Source organism: Styela clava, chromosome 1 (genome assembly GCF_964204865.1).
Source record: "Styela clava chromosome 1, kaStyClav1.hap1.2, whole genome shotgun sequence".
NCBI classification, from domain to species: Eukaryota; Metazoa; Chordata; class Ascidiacea; order Stolidobranchia; family Styelidae; genus Styela; species Styela clava.
The window spans coordinates 22,083,677-22,100,863 of record NC_135250.1 but is presented as its reverse complement, the minus strand read 5'-3'; the positions used below and the strand labels follow the sequence as shown (position 1 = coordinate 22,100,863).

General features: G+C 35.4%; 2 protein-coding genes across 2 annotated transcripts; one reads left to right on the top strand and one right to left on the bottom strand.

Moving 5' to 3' along the window:
• Positions 1–4,199: 4,199 nt before the first annotated feature.
• On the bottom strand, positions 4,200–7,899 carry LOC120348610 (complement factor H-related protein 2-like). The gene is made up of 5 exons (XM_039418770.2): positions 7,740–7,899; positions 6,762–6,953; positions 6,212–6,400; positions 5,011–5,065; positions 4,200–4,604 (listed from the first exon to the last, which is right to left on the bottom strand). The coding sequence occupies exons 1-5, from the start codon at positions 7,798–7,800 to the stop codon at positions 4,574–4,576; spliced, it is 528 nt and encodes a 175-aa protein (XP_039274704.1). The 5' UTR covers positions 7,801–7,899; the 3' UTR covers positions 4,200–4,573.
• A 2,158-nt stretch (positions 7,900–10,057) lies between these two features.
• LOC120348301 (nucleoporin Nup43-like) lies at positions 10,058–17,151 on the top strand. Its single transcript, XM_039418420.2, has 5 exons — positions 10,058–10,371; positions 13,672–13,766; positions 14,364–14,526; positions 15,518–15,805; positions 16,350–17,151. The coding sequence occupies exons 1-5, from the start codon at positions 10,149–10,151 to the stop codon at positions 16,607–16,609; spliced, it is 1,029 nt and encodes a 342-aa protein (XP_039274354.2). The 5' UTR covers positions 10,058–10,148; the 3' UTR covers positions 16,610–17,151.
• Positions 17,152–17,187: the final 36 nt, after the last annotated feature.

Sequence of the window (17,187 nt, the reverse complement as noted above, 5' to 3'; positions counted from 1 at the left end):
CCCGGCACCAACAACAAGGCTAACAACAACAACGAGAATTTAGCACAACGATCCTTGTGTCTATTTCGCGTACACTAAATCAGTTATTCCAGACAAAGATCTTATTTAGCACATCTTCACGAGTTATCAATGTTGTAATATTAATTAAGTTAATTGTTGAGGTAACGATCAACCCTTCTTGACCTTATAAATTACTATATATTTAAAAGTATAACAAGATACAAATCTTTTACAGTAGACTACCGGTACTGTAGTCTTCCCTACTTCGTTTGATTACCAGAGATCGACGAACGAGAACGTAGAACCGCCAGGTGCGCAATAATTAATTTTAATGACATTAACGCATACAAAAAAAAATCCCATATAACCCACAGACATTTTTGAAATAAATAAAAGCAATAAATAGCATCCTAGCGACAACAACAATCTTTAACCACTGGAAATTTCAAATCAATTAGTCCAGTAATCAAATAGAAACGCAATGTTTTCATAACAACAGGAAGAAAAATGCAATCATAATATAATCGGTACACTTTGTGCCCAACAAGTCAAACGTGTAACATAGTAATTTAGATCAGAAATATAAATTTTTAATTTAAGGTAGAGGGAAACGATATTTACACGCGCTTTCTCATCACTAAAATTTGACATATATCTAAAATGAATTATTCCTTAAAAAACTATGGAACGCCATACTTTATGAATATTACACCCGGGTAAAAGTCAAATCTCACTGCGATAATATGCTGATAAACCTCTTTCCCATCAATCTGCTTTTCTGCTGAAGCTTCTTTCGACATAACATTACAACGGTAACTCATACTGATTTGAAGCATTATGTTTATATCCTAATCCTAATGCATAACATTACGCAAATTAAAAAATCAAATCAATATATAATATTGCGATTTGTAATCATACGCCGGATTAGAGATAATCAGATTGGAAACTGAATTAAATAAATATGTCATGCCTTCTAGAGAGTGAAACAGTTTCAGGGTATATGGATTTTTATCGGGAAAATCACCCTTTGGATGGAAATTATGGAACAGAAATGGGAATGGGATGTATTGAAAAAACTTCAAAACAGCTTTGGACAGCATTTTTTTTAATTAGGTTTGTGAAATAATAGTGGATTAACAGATTTATACTATACACAGTTCACATTTGCCGCTTAGACATAGCTCAACCCGTTTAGGATACATTGAAGCAAAAATCGATTTTTTGAAACTGAACTTTGAGGATTAAACGAGAAATGTTTCATATCGACAAATCAATAATACTGAGATGTTAAAATATATAATGTAGCCATTAAGTGTGGAATTGCACAAGCGGAAAATTTTCAAACTTTAGCATGACTGACAGACAGGAAACAACCTCCTTTTGCATCATTCCACTAAGTTCAAACTTGCTCAACTTTTCACCTCGGTTTGACATGAGCGTTGAATGGTAATACAGTGGGAGATGCGTTGCTGCTGTGGTTTTGTGTCAGCCCTTCATTCGCGCACACCAAAGCTGTAAGGGGATGACGATACTTTACCTTTTAATTCGCGCCCTGGGAGTACATTGCATTTGCAAGATATTATAAATATACAATAACAGTTAGGCAATTAATAACCATATATTTGCAAGATATTAGAAATAGATGATTTTTTATAGGCCAACTAATGACAATATTTAATGCATTACTCTCATACTGCTCACACTATCATTATTGGTGGTACATTTTAGATGTTTGTTTATGTATCCCTAATTGAAGGGGGTGACAACTGACCCAACGTGAAGATTTGCATGAGGATTTCTACCAGTCTTTATTTTGTTACAGAAGTGAATTGTTTCCGTCAGCTTTATTCATATTCAAGATGGGAATATTCGCAACCTATGAAATGATTATCAATTAATTTACACTGTCGTCCTAATATTTCAGTCAATGACAGACCATGTCACTGAATGAGCAAAACTACGCCAGGTAAACAGTTTTGATAGTAACCATCGCAACACTTATTCTTCTTCTGGTATATCTATATGTACAAAAAAACGAAATTGAAGGAAGGTGGACTCTTCTTTTATGTCGGTAGACAACACAAACTGAACAACCCTGGCACTTGAAAAAGATCCAAAAAATCTATTAAACTTGTGCTAATTTGCAATATAGTCTCGCTGGATTAAAACAGATGGTTTCTGCTTGCGACTTGTAACAGATAGATTATGATGGCAACTACTCTATTTGATAAAAAAAAACGCGCAAAGGGACACCAGGCAAAATATTAATCAGCATGTTATTCATGCAACTTTAATGAGAAAATTGTCGTACACACGCACGGATACGCAAAACATCATATTAATCCCGCTAGTCGGGGCGACTGCCGGTAGCGACAGCGCTTGCATCGGTCAGCCACTGCTAGCAGTGGCAGCGCCCACGCTATGAGTGGGTAGAAAGTCATTAGTCCCCCAATACATTTATCATTGTTAAGTAAGAGTTGTGGCACAAACACAAAATTCAGGTCAAGTCTTTTTGCACTGTGCACTTATTTGATCAGGATGATATTATTAAACGAGTCTCCTGTTAGCTTAGTTCTGATTTATGCCAAGTTCTCTGGTCCACTGAAAACAGCTTCGTGGCCTACCACTAAAGCTAAACTATAGGCCGTCGGTTAAAAACTTCGGGACTAAAACTATCCCTTTCATTATTCTTACGAAAGTCAAAACACCTTTTGCCTCATTCAGCAAGATATGCCGCTTTGTCTAGTCTAGACAGAGTGGAGGTATATCAAGTCTATTTCCCGACATTTAAGCCTACGGACTTTATCCGGCAAAAGGCTTCAAAGACTTATTATTAGATTAGCGTAATTCAATTCATTATTATCACTAGAATGTGTGGAGTTTGGCAACTCCAGCTGAATATGCGTACACCGCGGGCTCAGGAAAATCAGAATGCAATAAATTATCCTATTGGTCGGAATGCACTTGCTTTTTTAAATTGCTATCCTGCAGTCTAGTCTAGTCTAGACAGAGTGGAGTTATATCAAGTCTATTTCACGACATTTAAGCCTACGGACTTTATCCGGCTAAAGGCTTCAAAAACCTATTATTAAATTATCGTAATTCAATTTATTATTATCACTGGAATGTGAGGAGTTTGGCAACTCCAGCTGAATATGCGTACACCGTGGTCTCAGGAAAATCAGAATGCAATGAATTATCCTATTGTTCAGAATGCACTTGCTTTTTTAAATTGCTATCCTGCAGCTCCCATTATTTACTTAAAAGTCCCTTAGTTCCAAACCCAGAGGAAAGTGAACTTATGGGCACGCTTTCGCTTTACTTTATCTTATCTGCTTTCCCTCGGGACTCATAAGCGTGATAATGAGAGGCGAAACTGCAAACTTTCATGGCGGTGTATATCCCGTATACAAATTGAATGGTGTTGACCTTTTCGTCTGTCAAAATTGCAGCTGCGAGTGTGTTTGTGGTTTATCTGTGCCCATTAGTGTATGTATTTCTTTCAGTATTATAGCAATCACGATGAGTGAGATAAATCATGAATCAAATCAGACAATTTTTTATCAACTTTTATTAGTTAAGGAATCTAATACTTGAATTGACTAACAGGTAACACCAATATGCAAAGCCCCAGGCACGTTATCCATTATTGATATCTAGTGAAACATGACCCTGATTGTTTAAATTGCAATGATACCGGTTTAAATCATTACGTCGACGCATAATTGTTGTTTCGGTCTGATTGGATATGAATAAGCAACTTTGGGCGACTAATTTTGCAATGGCCCAGTGACGTCAGGAGCGAACCCGAGCTGTGAGCACAAGTAGATCATCGAAACAACCCTTGGTTAACCAGGAGTCAAGCTAAATTTCATCTCCTAATCCAGGTTGTAACATTGGCTATATCGTACATTCAAAACCTTAGCTTCCTACTTCTGCATTTGTGTTGTTGTATGGTATAGCCTACGTGACGAGTTACTTGTAATTTAAGATGCCAAGCACTTCGTGTGGTAAGACTGCCTGGCAACAAGATAAGTATTTGCAGCCTGTCATGCGTTAGAAGCCGATGGGAACCATGCGCATAGAGCGATACAATGCCATACGGCATTTTTATATCAGATCTGAATTGACGGCTTACGTACTAAACTTTCTAATTGAGTGTGCTGTGTTATCTGTTCCGTTCCACTCAAAGAAACTATATTTTAACTTTTATTTACAATACTTTATTAAAAATCATCACAAGTTGTTGTGACCTCATTAAATATACTACTAATATGCACGTTTCATTTTCTATTACATCTGTAGATCATCAATTATTCATTTTAGGTAAAATGTACAATATTTGTATACAGTCGCACACAGAGAAAATTTTACTGTTGCAGGTGAAACAATTTTACATCATGTAAGCTCATATTCTAAAAAAATCATAATATTCGAGCAAATTTGCTAAAATGTGAATAAAATTGGCTACACATAATCAACCAAAATAGGAAAGCGGAGACGATGAAATAAAAATATATTTATTTAATAGTTGTGATTCGTTGTGTTCATTGATTCTTCCAACTTATTCTTATTTTCCAAATATGGAGTAGTAGGTGACCCTGAAAACATTGTTCTTGCTTTAAAATCAGGGTAATATTTGGAATTCTATTTAAAAACTGTTTGCCTTACGCACATTCCAGCTCAAACATGCCTAGGATAGAACATTGGTGAACAATACTCGGTTGTTGGAATATTGTCAATTACTACTCAGATATTATGAGGTAAAACAGTGGGAAACTTAGATTAAAAATTATATCGGTTCAAAAATGTAATGCTTTTGTCGATGCGTATTTAAATTATATATGAGAACGTTCAATAGAGTAGACTGATTTTTTTCGAAGTGGAACTACAATATCAAAATGCCAATTCATAGTGCCAATCAAGTTGCACGTACCAATACCACTACTCCCGCTCTCTTTATATAAAACTATCGTATTTTGATATAATAAAATTCTATATATTCACCTTTCTTCGAATGAAAGTTCATCCCAGTATTTTCTTAAAGGACGATAGTCGATTTCTGAAAATAAAGGGATTGCAATGATGATAAACGGAGAAAATAGAAGAAAAAATGAAATGAAAAGTATGAAAAAATAAAGGAATGAATACAAAAAAAAAAAAAAACGAAAAAAAAAAGAATATGATGAAGTGGAAGCGTCGAACGCAGACGAAAAATATAAAAGTTGGATGAAAGAAAAAGAAGCTAGCCTAAAGAAAGAAGAACACCAAGAAAATGAAAACTAGAATTCGGTTGGAAACGGTCAGAGACCGAAGACTTATCGATCGAAAGTTAGGGGATCCCCCAAAACAGAAACTGCAGTTTCAATTCGAAAAATTCTGCAAACCCGAACTGGATTGTTTTGAATAGTTTTCAGCCAATATCAAAAATGTAGGAAACAATAGCCAACTCCCCATGTCGTCGTCAAAATACTACTCGAGGAAATACTTTTATGAAGAATTCTGCAAATCGGAACTGGATTGTTTCGATTAGTTTCCAGCCAATAGCCTATTTACCAATCCTATATTTTGTGTCAAATACAACATCGCTAACCCGGGTTGCGACGGCTATTCAAACACAGCCTAGCGATATTTTGGTGAGGAATTCTGCAACCCCTAACCTGATAGACATAGAGGTTTATGGACATTGCTTAAACTTTAAAGAGTAATTATAAGTAACGAGATACGATCTCGCAGCGTGTATCCTTCGCTCTGACTCAATAGCGTGGAAAATTTCTCGAAGGAAACTTGCGCATCGCGACGACGTCAAAGTTACAAGAGAGATATGGACAATGCTCAAAGATTAATCACGAGATACGATCTAGCGGTGTGTATCCTTCTCTCTGGCTCACTAGCGTGAAAACTTGCGCATCGGACATGCACACACACATTCAGCGCGTCTCGAAAATCTCTCGCTTTGTAAAAATCCAGATCTCTTCATCACTAATTAATTAATAACTCGCTAATTATACGACATAATTCATCCAAAATCAATAGGCTACTGGTCCGAGATATGATGAATGCACATGCAAAATTTGGAGCAGATTCAACCACGCCTTCGTGAGATATCGCGTGCATCTAACACACAGACAGACAGACAAATACCTATCAACATACTTACCGATTTTAAGATCGATAAGTAACAAAAGAGAGAACTGTAAATATATACCTTTGCATTCCGGTTTAACGTATTCCCATTTTCCATTTTTGCACATATTCTTGTATTGCCGTGGACTTGGAAGTTTGTAACCGTATTTGCAAATGTAGTGAACAGCCATTCCATTGTAAAATTTTCCTTGAATGGGCCCGTTTAAGGGTGATCCATTTTTTATCTCTGCCTCTTCGGGCGGACAAAACTCTGTATGTATACATATTTGTTGAATACAGTAAAAGAAAATTTCCAGACTCCAATACTTTTATTTTATTTTTCAGCTGAGGTTGAAAAAATGGGAATTGAGACATTACTGATAATATATTTTTTTCAATATTGATTTGATATTTGCAAACTTTATCCAAATCTGGTTTTTGTTTTGTAACAGTAATCAATCGAAAATGAATAACCTTTAACTGTATTAATAAGGTTCTTTTTTAATTTAAATATTTCAGGGAATTCGGATTATCCCACAAAATTTTAATCATTTCAAACCAACGAGATTTTTATCACCCGCTGCATAGTCATGATCAACTAAAACCATAAGTCATACAAAAATGCGTCGTACTTTGTGGGTTGAAACATGTCGCTACTTCAGTCCATTGTCCATTGCCCTGGCATACAGCATATGCTGGTCCTATACGTCGAAGGGCCAAAAAACAGGAGAACATGGCCCTTTCTCCTGCACTGTAAAGTTTCTGTTGTCCATAATCAGGAAGCACGTAGCCATTTTTGATCAAAGGTTTTTGACATGCTGCATCTGAAATCAATTTGTAATATAAATATGTGATATGTGATACTATATCAAAGGTATTTCCTTGATTACAGCACTACACCATTGCTTTGCAGTCGTTAATAACCAATATTTGTAGTTAAATGAAGATTCAACACAAACTTCTATTTAAAGATGAAATTTTTTTATCCGTTCATAAATGCTGTAGCGTGACAGAAATCAATTATATTCAGTTTAGAATACAAAAATAAAGTTGTTTAACAAATTCATAAGAATAGTATTAAAATGAAAATATTTTATTTCCTGATTCTTTTTCAAATAAATAGTATATATATTGAACAAAAATTTTGAAATCAATAATTAGCTGAAGTGTTATGGAAAATCGGCCTTTCAGACTAAGACAGGCTATCCGTAATATTGAAATATAAAAATTTCGAACTTGATGCAATTTTGTACATCATTCTTTTTTAGAGTTTGATATCACTCATAACATTGCGATATGTCTCGAGTATGGTGTATAATATTTATATAAAATGATATATATATATATATAAAGTATATTAAAGCGAACATGTTTAAAGTAGACTTAAACACTAGAAAATGACTGACACTACGAAGCTTATACAAATAAGCATATATATCTACTAAATGTTATATAGTTTATCCATTTTTTCTTATATCCATATTTGGCTGTTCACCAGCGGTTTACTTTGTGTGCTTTTCACATCATTGCTAATTCTGCAGCAGCCGAATTTTTCCACTTAAAATTTTCTATAAAACGTGTACAAAATAAAACAAAAAATAAATAAATACCTGAAAGTTGTATAACGCAAATGGCAACTACAAGTGCAAATAAATCTCGGATTCTTTCCATTTTTATCCAGATATTCGACCGCTCGCTCCAGATGTATTATATCAATGTCAAGTATAAAAATGGAACAGCACTATAATATTAGACTTCTTTTCCCTGCGGGCTTATATCGTGGACGATTTGCACAAAAAATCCGCGGAACAAGACAACGACATCGCCGATTAGAAAACTATAATCAAAGTGATAATATCCTGTTGCCAAACACGCGTTGGTACAGGTAGTGAAGGGAAATTACATGGATTATTAATAAAAGACAACAAATGTATGTAACGAACTCTTGTAACAAAAATACCAAAATATGCAATACAACCAAAATATCTTGCGAAAAGGTCAATTGGGTAAATATAGGGAAAAAAGTTCTCCCTCTCTCTGCGACGGTTCAAAGCATACCAAAGTATTTTAAAATCACCAGAATTCATGGATGATCAATAACATTTATATAAGGAGCATTTATCTACCTGCGTCCATACGGAAAACCGAACTGTCTATTCCACATCCCCCAATAATGAAATGAAGAAATTGAACGCTATGGTTCATGCTACAGAATTTGTCAAGTTGCTTTATGATAGACATAAGGCATTGAAATATCCATCTAAATCTAAATGTGTTTCATGTTTTAAATAATTATGTACATATTTTAAGAAAATGCTTTAGACACAAAATAATTTGTATTGTGCTTCTTATCTAGATTTATTTAAGACATCATGCCCCGGGCTTACGTAATCATCCAAATTAGTTTATTTTTTGTTCGTATTTACTCATACCACGTTTTTATGAAAGTTCGCAATAAAACAATCAATACTTGGTAAAAAAATTCTGTTCATAAAGCATTTTACCCTGTCGATGGGCCGCATAGTGATGTTATTAAACAAACCTTTGAGGCTCAATTAAAACTCCGTTAACATAAACACACAATTTCATAGTAATATTGAAATTTATTTTTAATATGGCTTAATAAAAAAGCCGCTAATTAAGTTGTCAATGCGCTGTTAATAACAGTCTACCAAGATGTAAGGGTACGCTTACTCAAAAATCGGATTATTGACGAGCCAAAACATTTTAACCAATTTGGATAACAATTTTTGTATCAAGTCAAAACATTTTTACTTTTATTTCACTTAAAATTTGTAGTGAAAGGTTACAAAACAAACGAGATTGGCTAAATTGAATTTGCAATATTTGTAAATGAAACTGTACCGTTTCTTCTTTAAATAACATATTGCTTTCATTTTTAGGTATCTTCTCTATTTATGAACGATTGAGTAAATTGTTTCGGTTTTCTATATAACTTATTATATTTGAGACTATACGCTAGTTCCATAATATTTCATTACATGTAACGTAAGGTATCGATTCCTATCGTAGTCTTCATTTTTTTGCCATATATCAAAAAAACTTTATCCTACTCTAGATGTGTATTTAGTAAGCAATTAATTGAGTCAAAAGTCACCACCGACCAGCGGTTACGTGAACCACCCTATGGCTACGGGGAGTCCAGCAATCTTCCCGCACTGAATTATCGCCTACGCCAGGGGTCGGCGTTCGAAACTGCAAACCTATACAGGGTAATCAGAGGTGCGGTTGCGTGGGTTATATGCAGGGCTACCATCGATATGAACCCAAAAATAAGGACATCGGGGAAACATAATAATGGAATAACAAAGAACGAAATGTTATAAACAAAATGTATTCACGCCAGTGCGACACGTGTCTAATCATACTTTGCACTAGAAAAAATTTGCTCCAGCAGTTCTTTATTCTTGGAAACTATCTGTTCCATCTGACTTTTAAGTTATATTTTGATTCAAGTTACACGAACTGATTTTGGCCGGTAGGCTATTTTTTTGTTGCTGTCATTGTGTCAATTATTTCGCTGTTATCAAGTAATGAGAGCGCGTAGCAAACAATGAGGTTGTAAAATAGCATTTCTAGCAAATCATTCATTCGAATTGAACTTTACACATAAAATAAAGACAAAAATAAGGACACATGTCAAAATAAGGACAAATCTTAGAAATAAGGACGTTATGGCAGCCTATACGCTTTGGTGGGAGGCAGGACGCAGGAGTACCATGCGCCACCCAGTCGAGCCATTTGAACAAGGAGACTGTATTCAAAATGACTTTTGAATAAACAAAATTTGCATTTTTTATGTCTTATTTTTGCAATCTTAAAATTAGTTTTTGTTAATTTACAATGCTTTAATTATGGACTCAATTGCCGGTTACAACTCCCATCATCCGTGATAAGGGAGTTCCCCGTCATTCCACTTTGCCGCTAATTCTGAAGCCCGTTTTGTTTCTTTCTGTATTTTACTTCCAGATATTTTGCCTTTATCTCTGTTTATTGCTATGGGTGATCCTCAATACGTGAAATTTGTGTCGCAAAAAATAAATAAAGTAAGATGGAGACCCACTCGATCGAGTCTACAGAAACCCGACGTCTTTATAACTGGGAGCTGGGAAAACAAGACAAATACAATCAATGTTTGGTCGGTGCAAGGAGGAGACGCCATTGAAGATGAAAACTTGGAAACTGATAAGTTGAGATGCGCTCATAAATGCAGGGTACCAGGTAGATATAAACATCAAATTATATTAAGCTCATTTTTTATACAAAACAAGTTGCTGAAGTTCGATATCTGTTTAGTCCAGGGGTCACCAAACTACGGCCTGCGGGACCGTTCCGGCCCACGGCGTCCTCTCATCTGGCCCGCAACAACACAAACAAAGTTATTTCCGAAATTTTTTTCCATGAGATGTTTCCCCGAGAATCGACTTCCTTGTTTATTTCTTAACATTGTTCATTCAGCAAGATGCAAAAAGTGACGTAACAATAAGCCTTTTTGCATCCACTCAGACAGTTTTTAAATGTTATTCGTTGGTTTTTGGTTGTGTTTCGGAAATTTAAGTATGAATCGAATAAGTCAATCATCATTTTTCCTTTTTAGGAGTTGTAGTGTAATTGCAGTAATCCAAAATTATTCTAGGAATAGCTGTTATATAAAAGGCTAAAATTCTCTACCAGTACGCAACAGTTTTTGCGAAGGATGCACTCTTGGCGCATGCTTTAGGCGAAACTGTTACTGTGTACGTTCCTTGTGCTAAAATGAACGTGGAACGTGCATTTTGCGCTAATAGTGCTGTAATTCTACCAAGTCACAATAACTTTTGTACTGCTTACATGCGGCTATGCATGACAGCAATGTTTTGCTAACAGCTAACCTCAGAATAGTTTTCAAGATCTAGACATCTTGTATATTTGTTTTGCCATGATGTTCTCAATCTATATTCTGCGATATAGAATTTGATATTCAAATCTTCAGAATTGTAGAATATATATTTTTGAATAAATTGAATGGATTTCCCAACTTTTGTTTATTTATTATATTGCATTTACAAAAATATTGGCCCCTTTCAACACAGTTTGAGTCATACCTGGCCTGCGGTCAAAAAAGTTTGGTGACCCCTGGTTTAGTCTATTGCAGGGGTCACCAAACTACGGCCCGCGGGCCGGATCCGGCCCGCAACGTCATTTTATCCGGCCCGCGGCGTCATTTTATCTGGTCCGCAATAACACGCAAAAATGGCTAAATTTTTTTCCAAGGAAGATTTTCACGAGCATCGTCGTGCTTGTTTATTTCGTAACATTGGCCAATCGGCAAGATGCAGAAAAGTGACGTAATAATAGGCCTTTCCGCATCCGCTCAGACACTTTTGTCACTCTGACAGATTTTCAGTCGTGGTTGTAAACAAAACTTCGTTTTTGCGACTTTGAATGCTACTAGTACGTAACGTTTTACACTTGTACGCGATACACTTGTACACTCGTGGCGCTTGCTTTCGACGAAACTGTTTGTTTTTCGTGCTAAAATAAACGTCAAATGTGCATTTTGTGCTAACATTACTGTAATCCCTCGCGTACTGCTCCAATTTCAAAAGCCACACTAACTTTTGTACTGCTTTAATGCGGATATTCATGTAGGTATGTTACAAAAAAATTGAAGTTCATCCGACTTGAATAAAAACTGCTCCAGTGGAAAGATCTGAGTAAAAATAGAAAACAATACCAAGTTTGGAATAAACGGTCAAGAAATAACGGAGATATCGGAATTTTAGTACCGCCCGACAGCCAATTTTTTCCATAATGATTGTTTTACTTTTTTGATAAGAACTGAACTAAATATGGAAAAATAACACATATCAATCACTAATCTTTCGATGTGCGTCACATCTATGGTATATTGAGACTATTTCAGGATTTTATTCTGGCAACGGTCATTGACACCGCCGAAAGATCGTCGCAAATAAACGCTGGAGTTGTGCATGATAGTTTGACAGTGGTTCATTGTGGGTAATAATTAACGATGTTCTGATTGTACGAACTTCATAAAAATTGGTAAGTATCAAGTTAGACAAGAAATACACACGTCCATATAAATTTTATTGGTGTCCGTAGACAATATCATTAATTTGCACTACGTATAACTGGAGAGTAATTTTTAAAAGCGTCGAATGTTGGGAAATTTATGCGCTAATGAAAAAATTCAAATACCAGATAATAGTTGTTTATTTTATCTAAATTATGTCAAAATTTCATAGAATTCCAAGCTACAGCAGGCACTCGTTTTTATGAGCGGTATTTCAACACGGCGTAACGGTAGACGTGATGCGAACATTTTTTGCCGCGGATTTTGTAACATTTCTAATTCATGAAAGCAACGTTTTGATAACAGCTAAACTCAGGATAGTTGTCTAGATATAGAAATCTTGTTAATTTTTTTTTCCTAGGTTGTTCTCGATCTATATTCTGCGATATTCCCAACTTTTGTGGATTTATTGTATTGCATTGACAAAAATATTCATCCGGCCCGTTTCAACACAATTTGAGTCATACCCGGCCCGCGGTCAAAAAAGTTTGGTGACCCCTGGTTTAGTCTATTGGTTCAAATATTTCCATACCAGCATACCTCTGCACCTGAAGTTCTATGAAGGGTAATAAAATTATATATGTCATAACATAACAGTTTAAATCCTTTTACTGGTATTTAAAAAATTACGGTGATTTAAAACTCAAAAATTAGGTACCATAATAGAAACAAATTAACATTAAATAATAACTTAAATATACAATTGTAACCAAAATAGTGGTGGATTTTAAATACAATACTGTTAATTTGACTGGCACATTGATTACAGGAATTTTGAATGGTGCATTAGGTCGGGGATGGAATATATCATGCATAAAACAGGCTCACTTTATCAGCCATCACCCTGAAATTATAACAGATTAACCTCGGCCCCTCCTCAATACAGCAATATCTGACCTACATGAGCAATGGGATGAAAGCCTTGCTTTGCCATAAATCTTTTTGTGGAGTTTTCATTTCAGTAGGGCACTGTTCTGTCATTTCGAGATGTCCCAACATTTGGTTCAATAAAAAAAAACTCTATTGGTCTTTGAAACGAGGGTATCTTGGCACGACTGCAAATACGTAACATCGCGCCATTTTTGTTTCTGTAATAATTTAAATCAATCGCGACGTGCGTCAGCTGTCATGTGGCCAAATTTATGATTTTTTTTATCGAAAACCCTGGAATGCTACTGTCTATCTTTTTTCCTTCAGCAAATCAGATTATTTTTTGCTTTCGTTTAGTTAATTGCGCAGCGACATTTTGCGGATATGGAGGCCCAGACTGTCTCTCAAAGAAGTGGCACTCACTTTTATAATTAATTTCTTTTAATGTTGGGGCTATTCTTCGAATCGAAGAACTGTGCCCTACTGCATTTGCTGAATTCACGTATTGTGATCTTTTCATATTCATGTTTTTTTAACTTATTATCCTAATATGTAGTAACTTTTTCTTATTTCAGGTAATATTGACTCGCTCACTTTTGCTGATCCAGACACAGTCATTGCGGGATTGGGGAATGGTGATGTTGTGCTGCTTAAATATTCTGTATCTCAGGTATGAATGGTATCTCTATATAAAAACTACAGAGCTATCACTAAATGACATTTATTTGGGTTGGGATTGAAATGTATGAAATTATATAACCATCTGTTCCAATTCTGTTATTAAATAAGTAAGTACCGATGTTTCAATGTTTGTATTGTGCAGTTGTTTTGAATAAAAACAATTCCTCTTTCGCTTACCCTTCACTAAAAGATTAATTTGTTTCAGATAATTTCGAACATAGGTTAATAAACTCACTCATTCAATGGTAATGTGTCAAAAATTATTGCCTATTCTAATTTAAGGGTCATCAGGCCAAGCCTTCTGGCATCTTGTATGCCGATGTTCAATCTTTCTCAATTCTCAGCCTTATACTTACTGCCAGCTCCTGTACTCAGGAGCTACTATTTCTGAAAGGTCTTGAATATTTCTGGTAAACTGAGATTTTTATCCTACACGTCCTATAATTAGGTCCAATCCTGGCTGCAAATACATTGTGGCTTGTGTTCTCCTTCATTCTGTAAATATCAATTTTTTTGTTTTGTTCTTCACACCTATCTAAAATCAATATTTTCTAATACATCATAACTGTTATGGCATCATTTCCAGATGCTAGATATAGTACAAGAGTGGAAGGGAATGCACCATATATCTGGAAACGGAATACCATGTACTGGGGTTGATGTCAGTATACCTGATTTTGTCACTGTTGGAGAAGATGGAAATATTAATTTGATGAGAATTGGAAGTGATAGGCTACTGAGAAAACTTGGTAATTATCTGCTACATAGATCGGGAGAATAGTTCGAATTTAATATGGGTTTATTTGGCAACTGAACCATTTCAATAATCGACTGTATTCATTCTTGTAAACTGAATCATGTTAATCAACCCTATAAGCTCTCAAAGCTTTGTTTTTATCCGTGTAACTTGTATTCTCGGTCATCAACTGCCAAATAAGAAAGAGTCACAGCATATCTTTTGGATAGCTGGTTATTTCAGTGTTGCATATATAAAGACTTAGCTGGTGGCAGAAGCCACTACTGAACAACTGTGCAATTAATCCATTCGTTCACCTTTCTGCTCTCTTAGCGAGATAAAAACCTGCATTCTTTGCTTATGAGACCTTTTCTCTTCTCTGAGATGAATATGTAAATCCTATTTATTTGTCACTGTGTTATTTTTGCAATGAAATTGAACTAGGCCTACAGCATCACCATTTTACGTTAGGGAGTGTTTTTTGTTCCATATTTTTGGAAAAGCACTGTTGGGTTACACATACACGGCACACATTTCAATTTAAAAGGTGGAAGTTTATTGCATTCAATTATCCACTTCAATTTGCTGTTTTTGTTAAATTGCTTTCAAAGTACTGTCAAAGATTGTAAATCACGTTTTTCTGTCCTTGTTTTATTTTTTTTGGTGGGTGGGCCTGTATATTGTACGCTTCTTAACTTTTTATACAAAGTTATACCTGTCTCTCTGGTATCTCTGCATTTGTTTTGTCTGTTTACTTTTTGTATTGTTTATGTCAGAGAACCAAAATAAAAGATTGATTGATATAATCATATATTGGGGCTGGTATATTACATTCCTCCTCTATTGAAATAATACTTAATCTACAGTAATTCTATTTTAATCTTTTTTAAAAGATCTTTATACAGTATTAGCATAATAGATTACAATGATAACCTTCGAATCACCCGAGTTTCGATTGCAAATGGCTTGCATTTTTAAAATATAGTTGTACTTTTCATTTACAGCTAAAGCGGACAGTTGTCCTATTACTGATGTTTGTTTTGTGAAACAAAATGAAATTTGCACTGTCAATAAAATGGGTCAATTACGTCTCTGGGATTTAAGGAGTTCACAAGACAGTCCGTCACGAATCGTTGTAACATCAGAAGAACTCATTGCGCTAGAATCTGTTTGTCGGCATCCCTCACGACCACACATCCTTGCCGCAGGTGGGGCCGATGGATGCGTTACTACCTTCGATATTAGAAAAGAAGTTGCACCCGTAACAAAACTTGAAGTTCACGATCTTGAAGGTGAGAAGTAATTAGATATAATAGATTTTTGTGAATTAAAATTTAGTTCACTATTTGCAAGACATGTGCAGTTATTGTATGAGTTAAACTGACATAACCTATTTAAAAATAATCAGCTATGAGACTACATGAAGAGTTTTGGTAATGTAATCTGATCCATATGGTGAACTATAGCAGTGTGAAACATCTAGCCATGATATGGTAATCACTATTCGGATGAATGTTTCAGATGTAAGAACATGGTTAGTGTAGGAAACAATAAGCAGCCACCTTCTGTTGTTTAGCGTAGAATTCTGCACATAGTTGTATGAAATACCATCCGAATACCCATAAACAGGTGATCAGCAAGAGTTTGCTCCTTTTTCTCAGCAACCACCAAGCCATACTAAAATGGTTCAGGCTATTCGTACTGAAATCTGTCAAAATTACCAACCTTTCCTATAATTATTTTATCCTACGTCATCAATATGATAATGTTTTATTAAAATTTGTAAGGTTTTGGAAATATTCTATCATAGGATAAACTTCCTACATTGCATTACAGTATGGGAGGTTCAATTCCATCCAACGTCACCTGACAACTTGTTTACATGCTCTGAAGATGGTGCAGTACGCAGATTAGACATTACTTCAGAATTAAAAAATCAGGATTCCTTAATTTCTGCGGGTAATCGACCTCCAGTCGATGTCTTAGAACTTTTGAACTGCCACAATATGGCCGTCAATTCTTTGAGTATATCAGGGAGCAGACTTGTATGCGGTACAGATTCAGAATCTGTGTATGTGATTGAAAATATCCAGTGACACAACTAAGAGTGTTGAAATTGGATTTCATGTGATGGAAAATTGCCAGCTTTGATACGCAGTAATGAGGAAAGGAGAATTAAACTCATCTGTCCCATCAAACGCACTTTTTTGGGGAGAGAATCTACTGTGTTAATGAGGCAAAAGATGTTCACTGCAGTTAAAGGGACCCATTATCGCAATATGTGTTTTAGAAACCTGCCCACTATATTTATTCCGCCAGGTGCCGTTTTTTCAGGCAACTTGATGAACAATAAAATGGTTGCTTGTATAGTAGTGTATACCAGTACTTTTTTTGTTCAACATTCTCCTGACTATTGTTTTGCACTGAAACTATGGACATGCTGAAGAACGCGAAAAAACTATCAACTTGGATGGCAGTAGATTGAAAATTTGCGTTCCAGGAAAATTGTTAAAAAGTATCCTAAAATACACAGCTGATCCTCCGTCGGCCAATTTGCTACTGGTAAATGTGGTCCCAAATGTTGAGAGCTGATAGCACGGCTTATCCTATTTCAAATTACAAAATTCCTGATTGTGAGCTTGGTGTGTGTTCTATTAAAATTACTGGAGTCGCC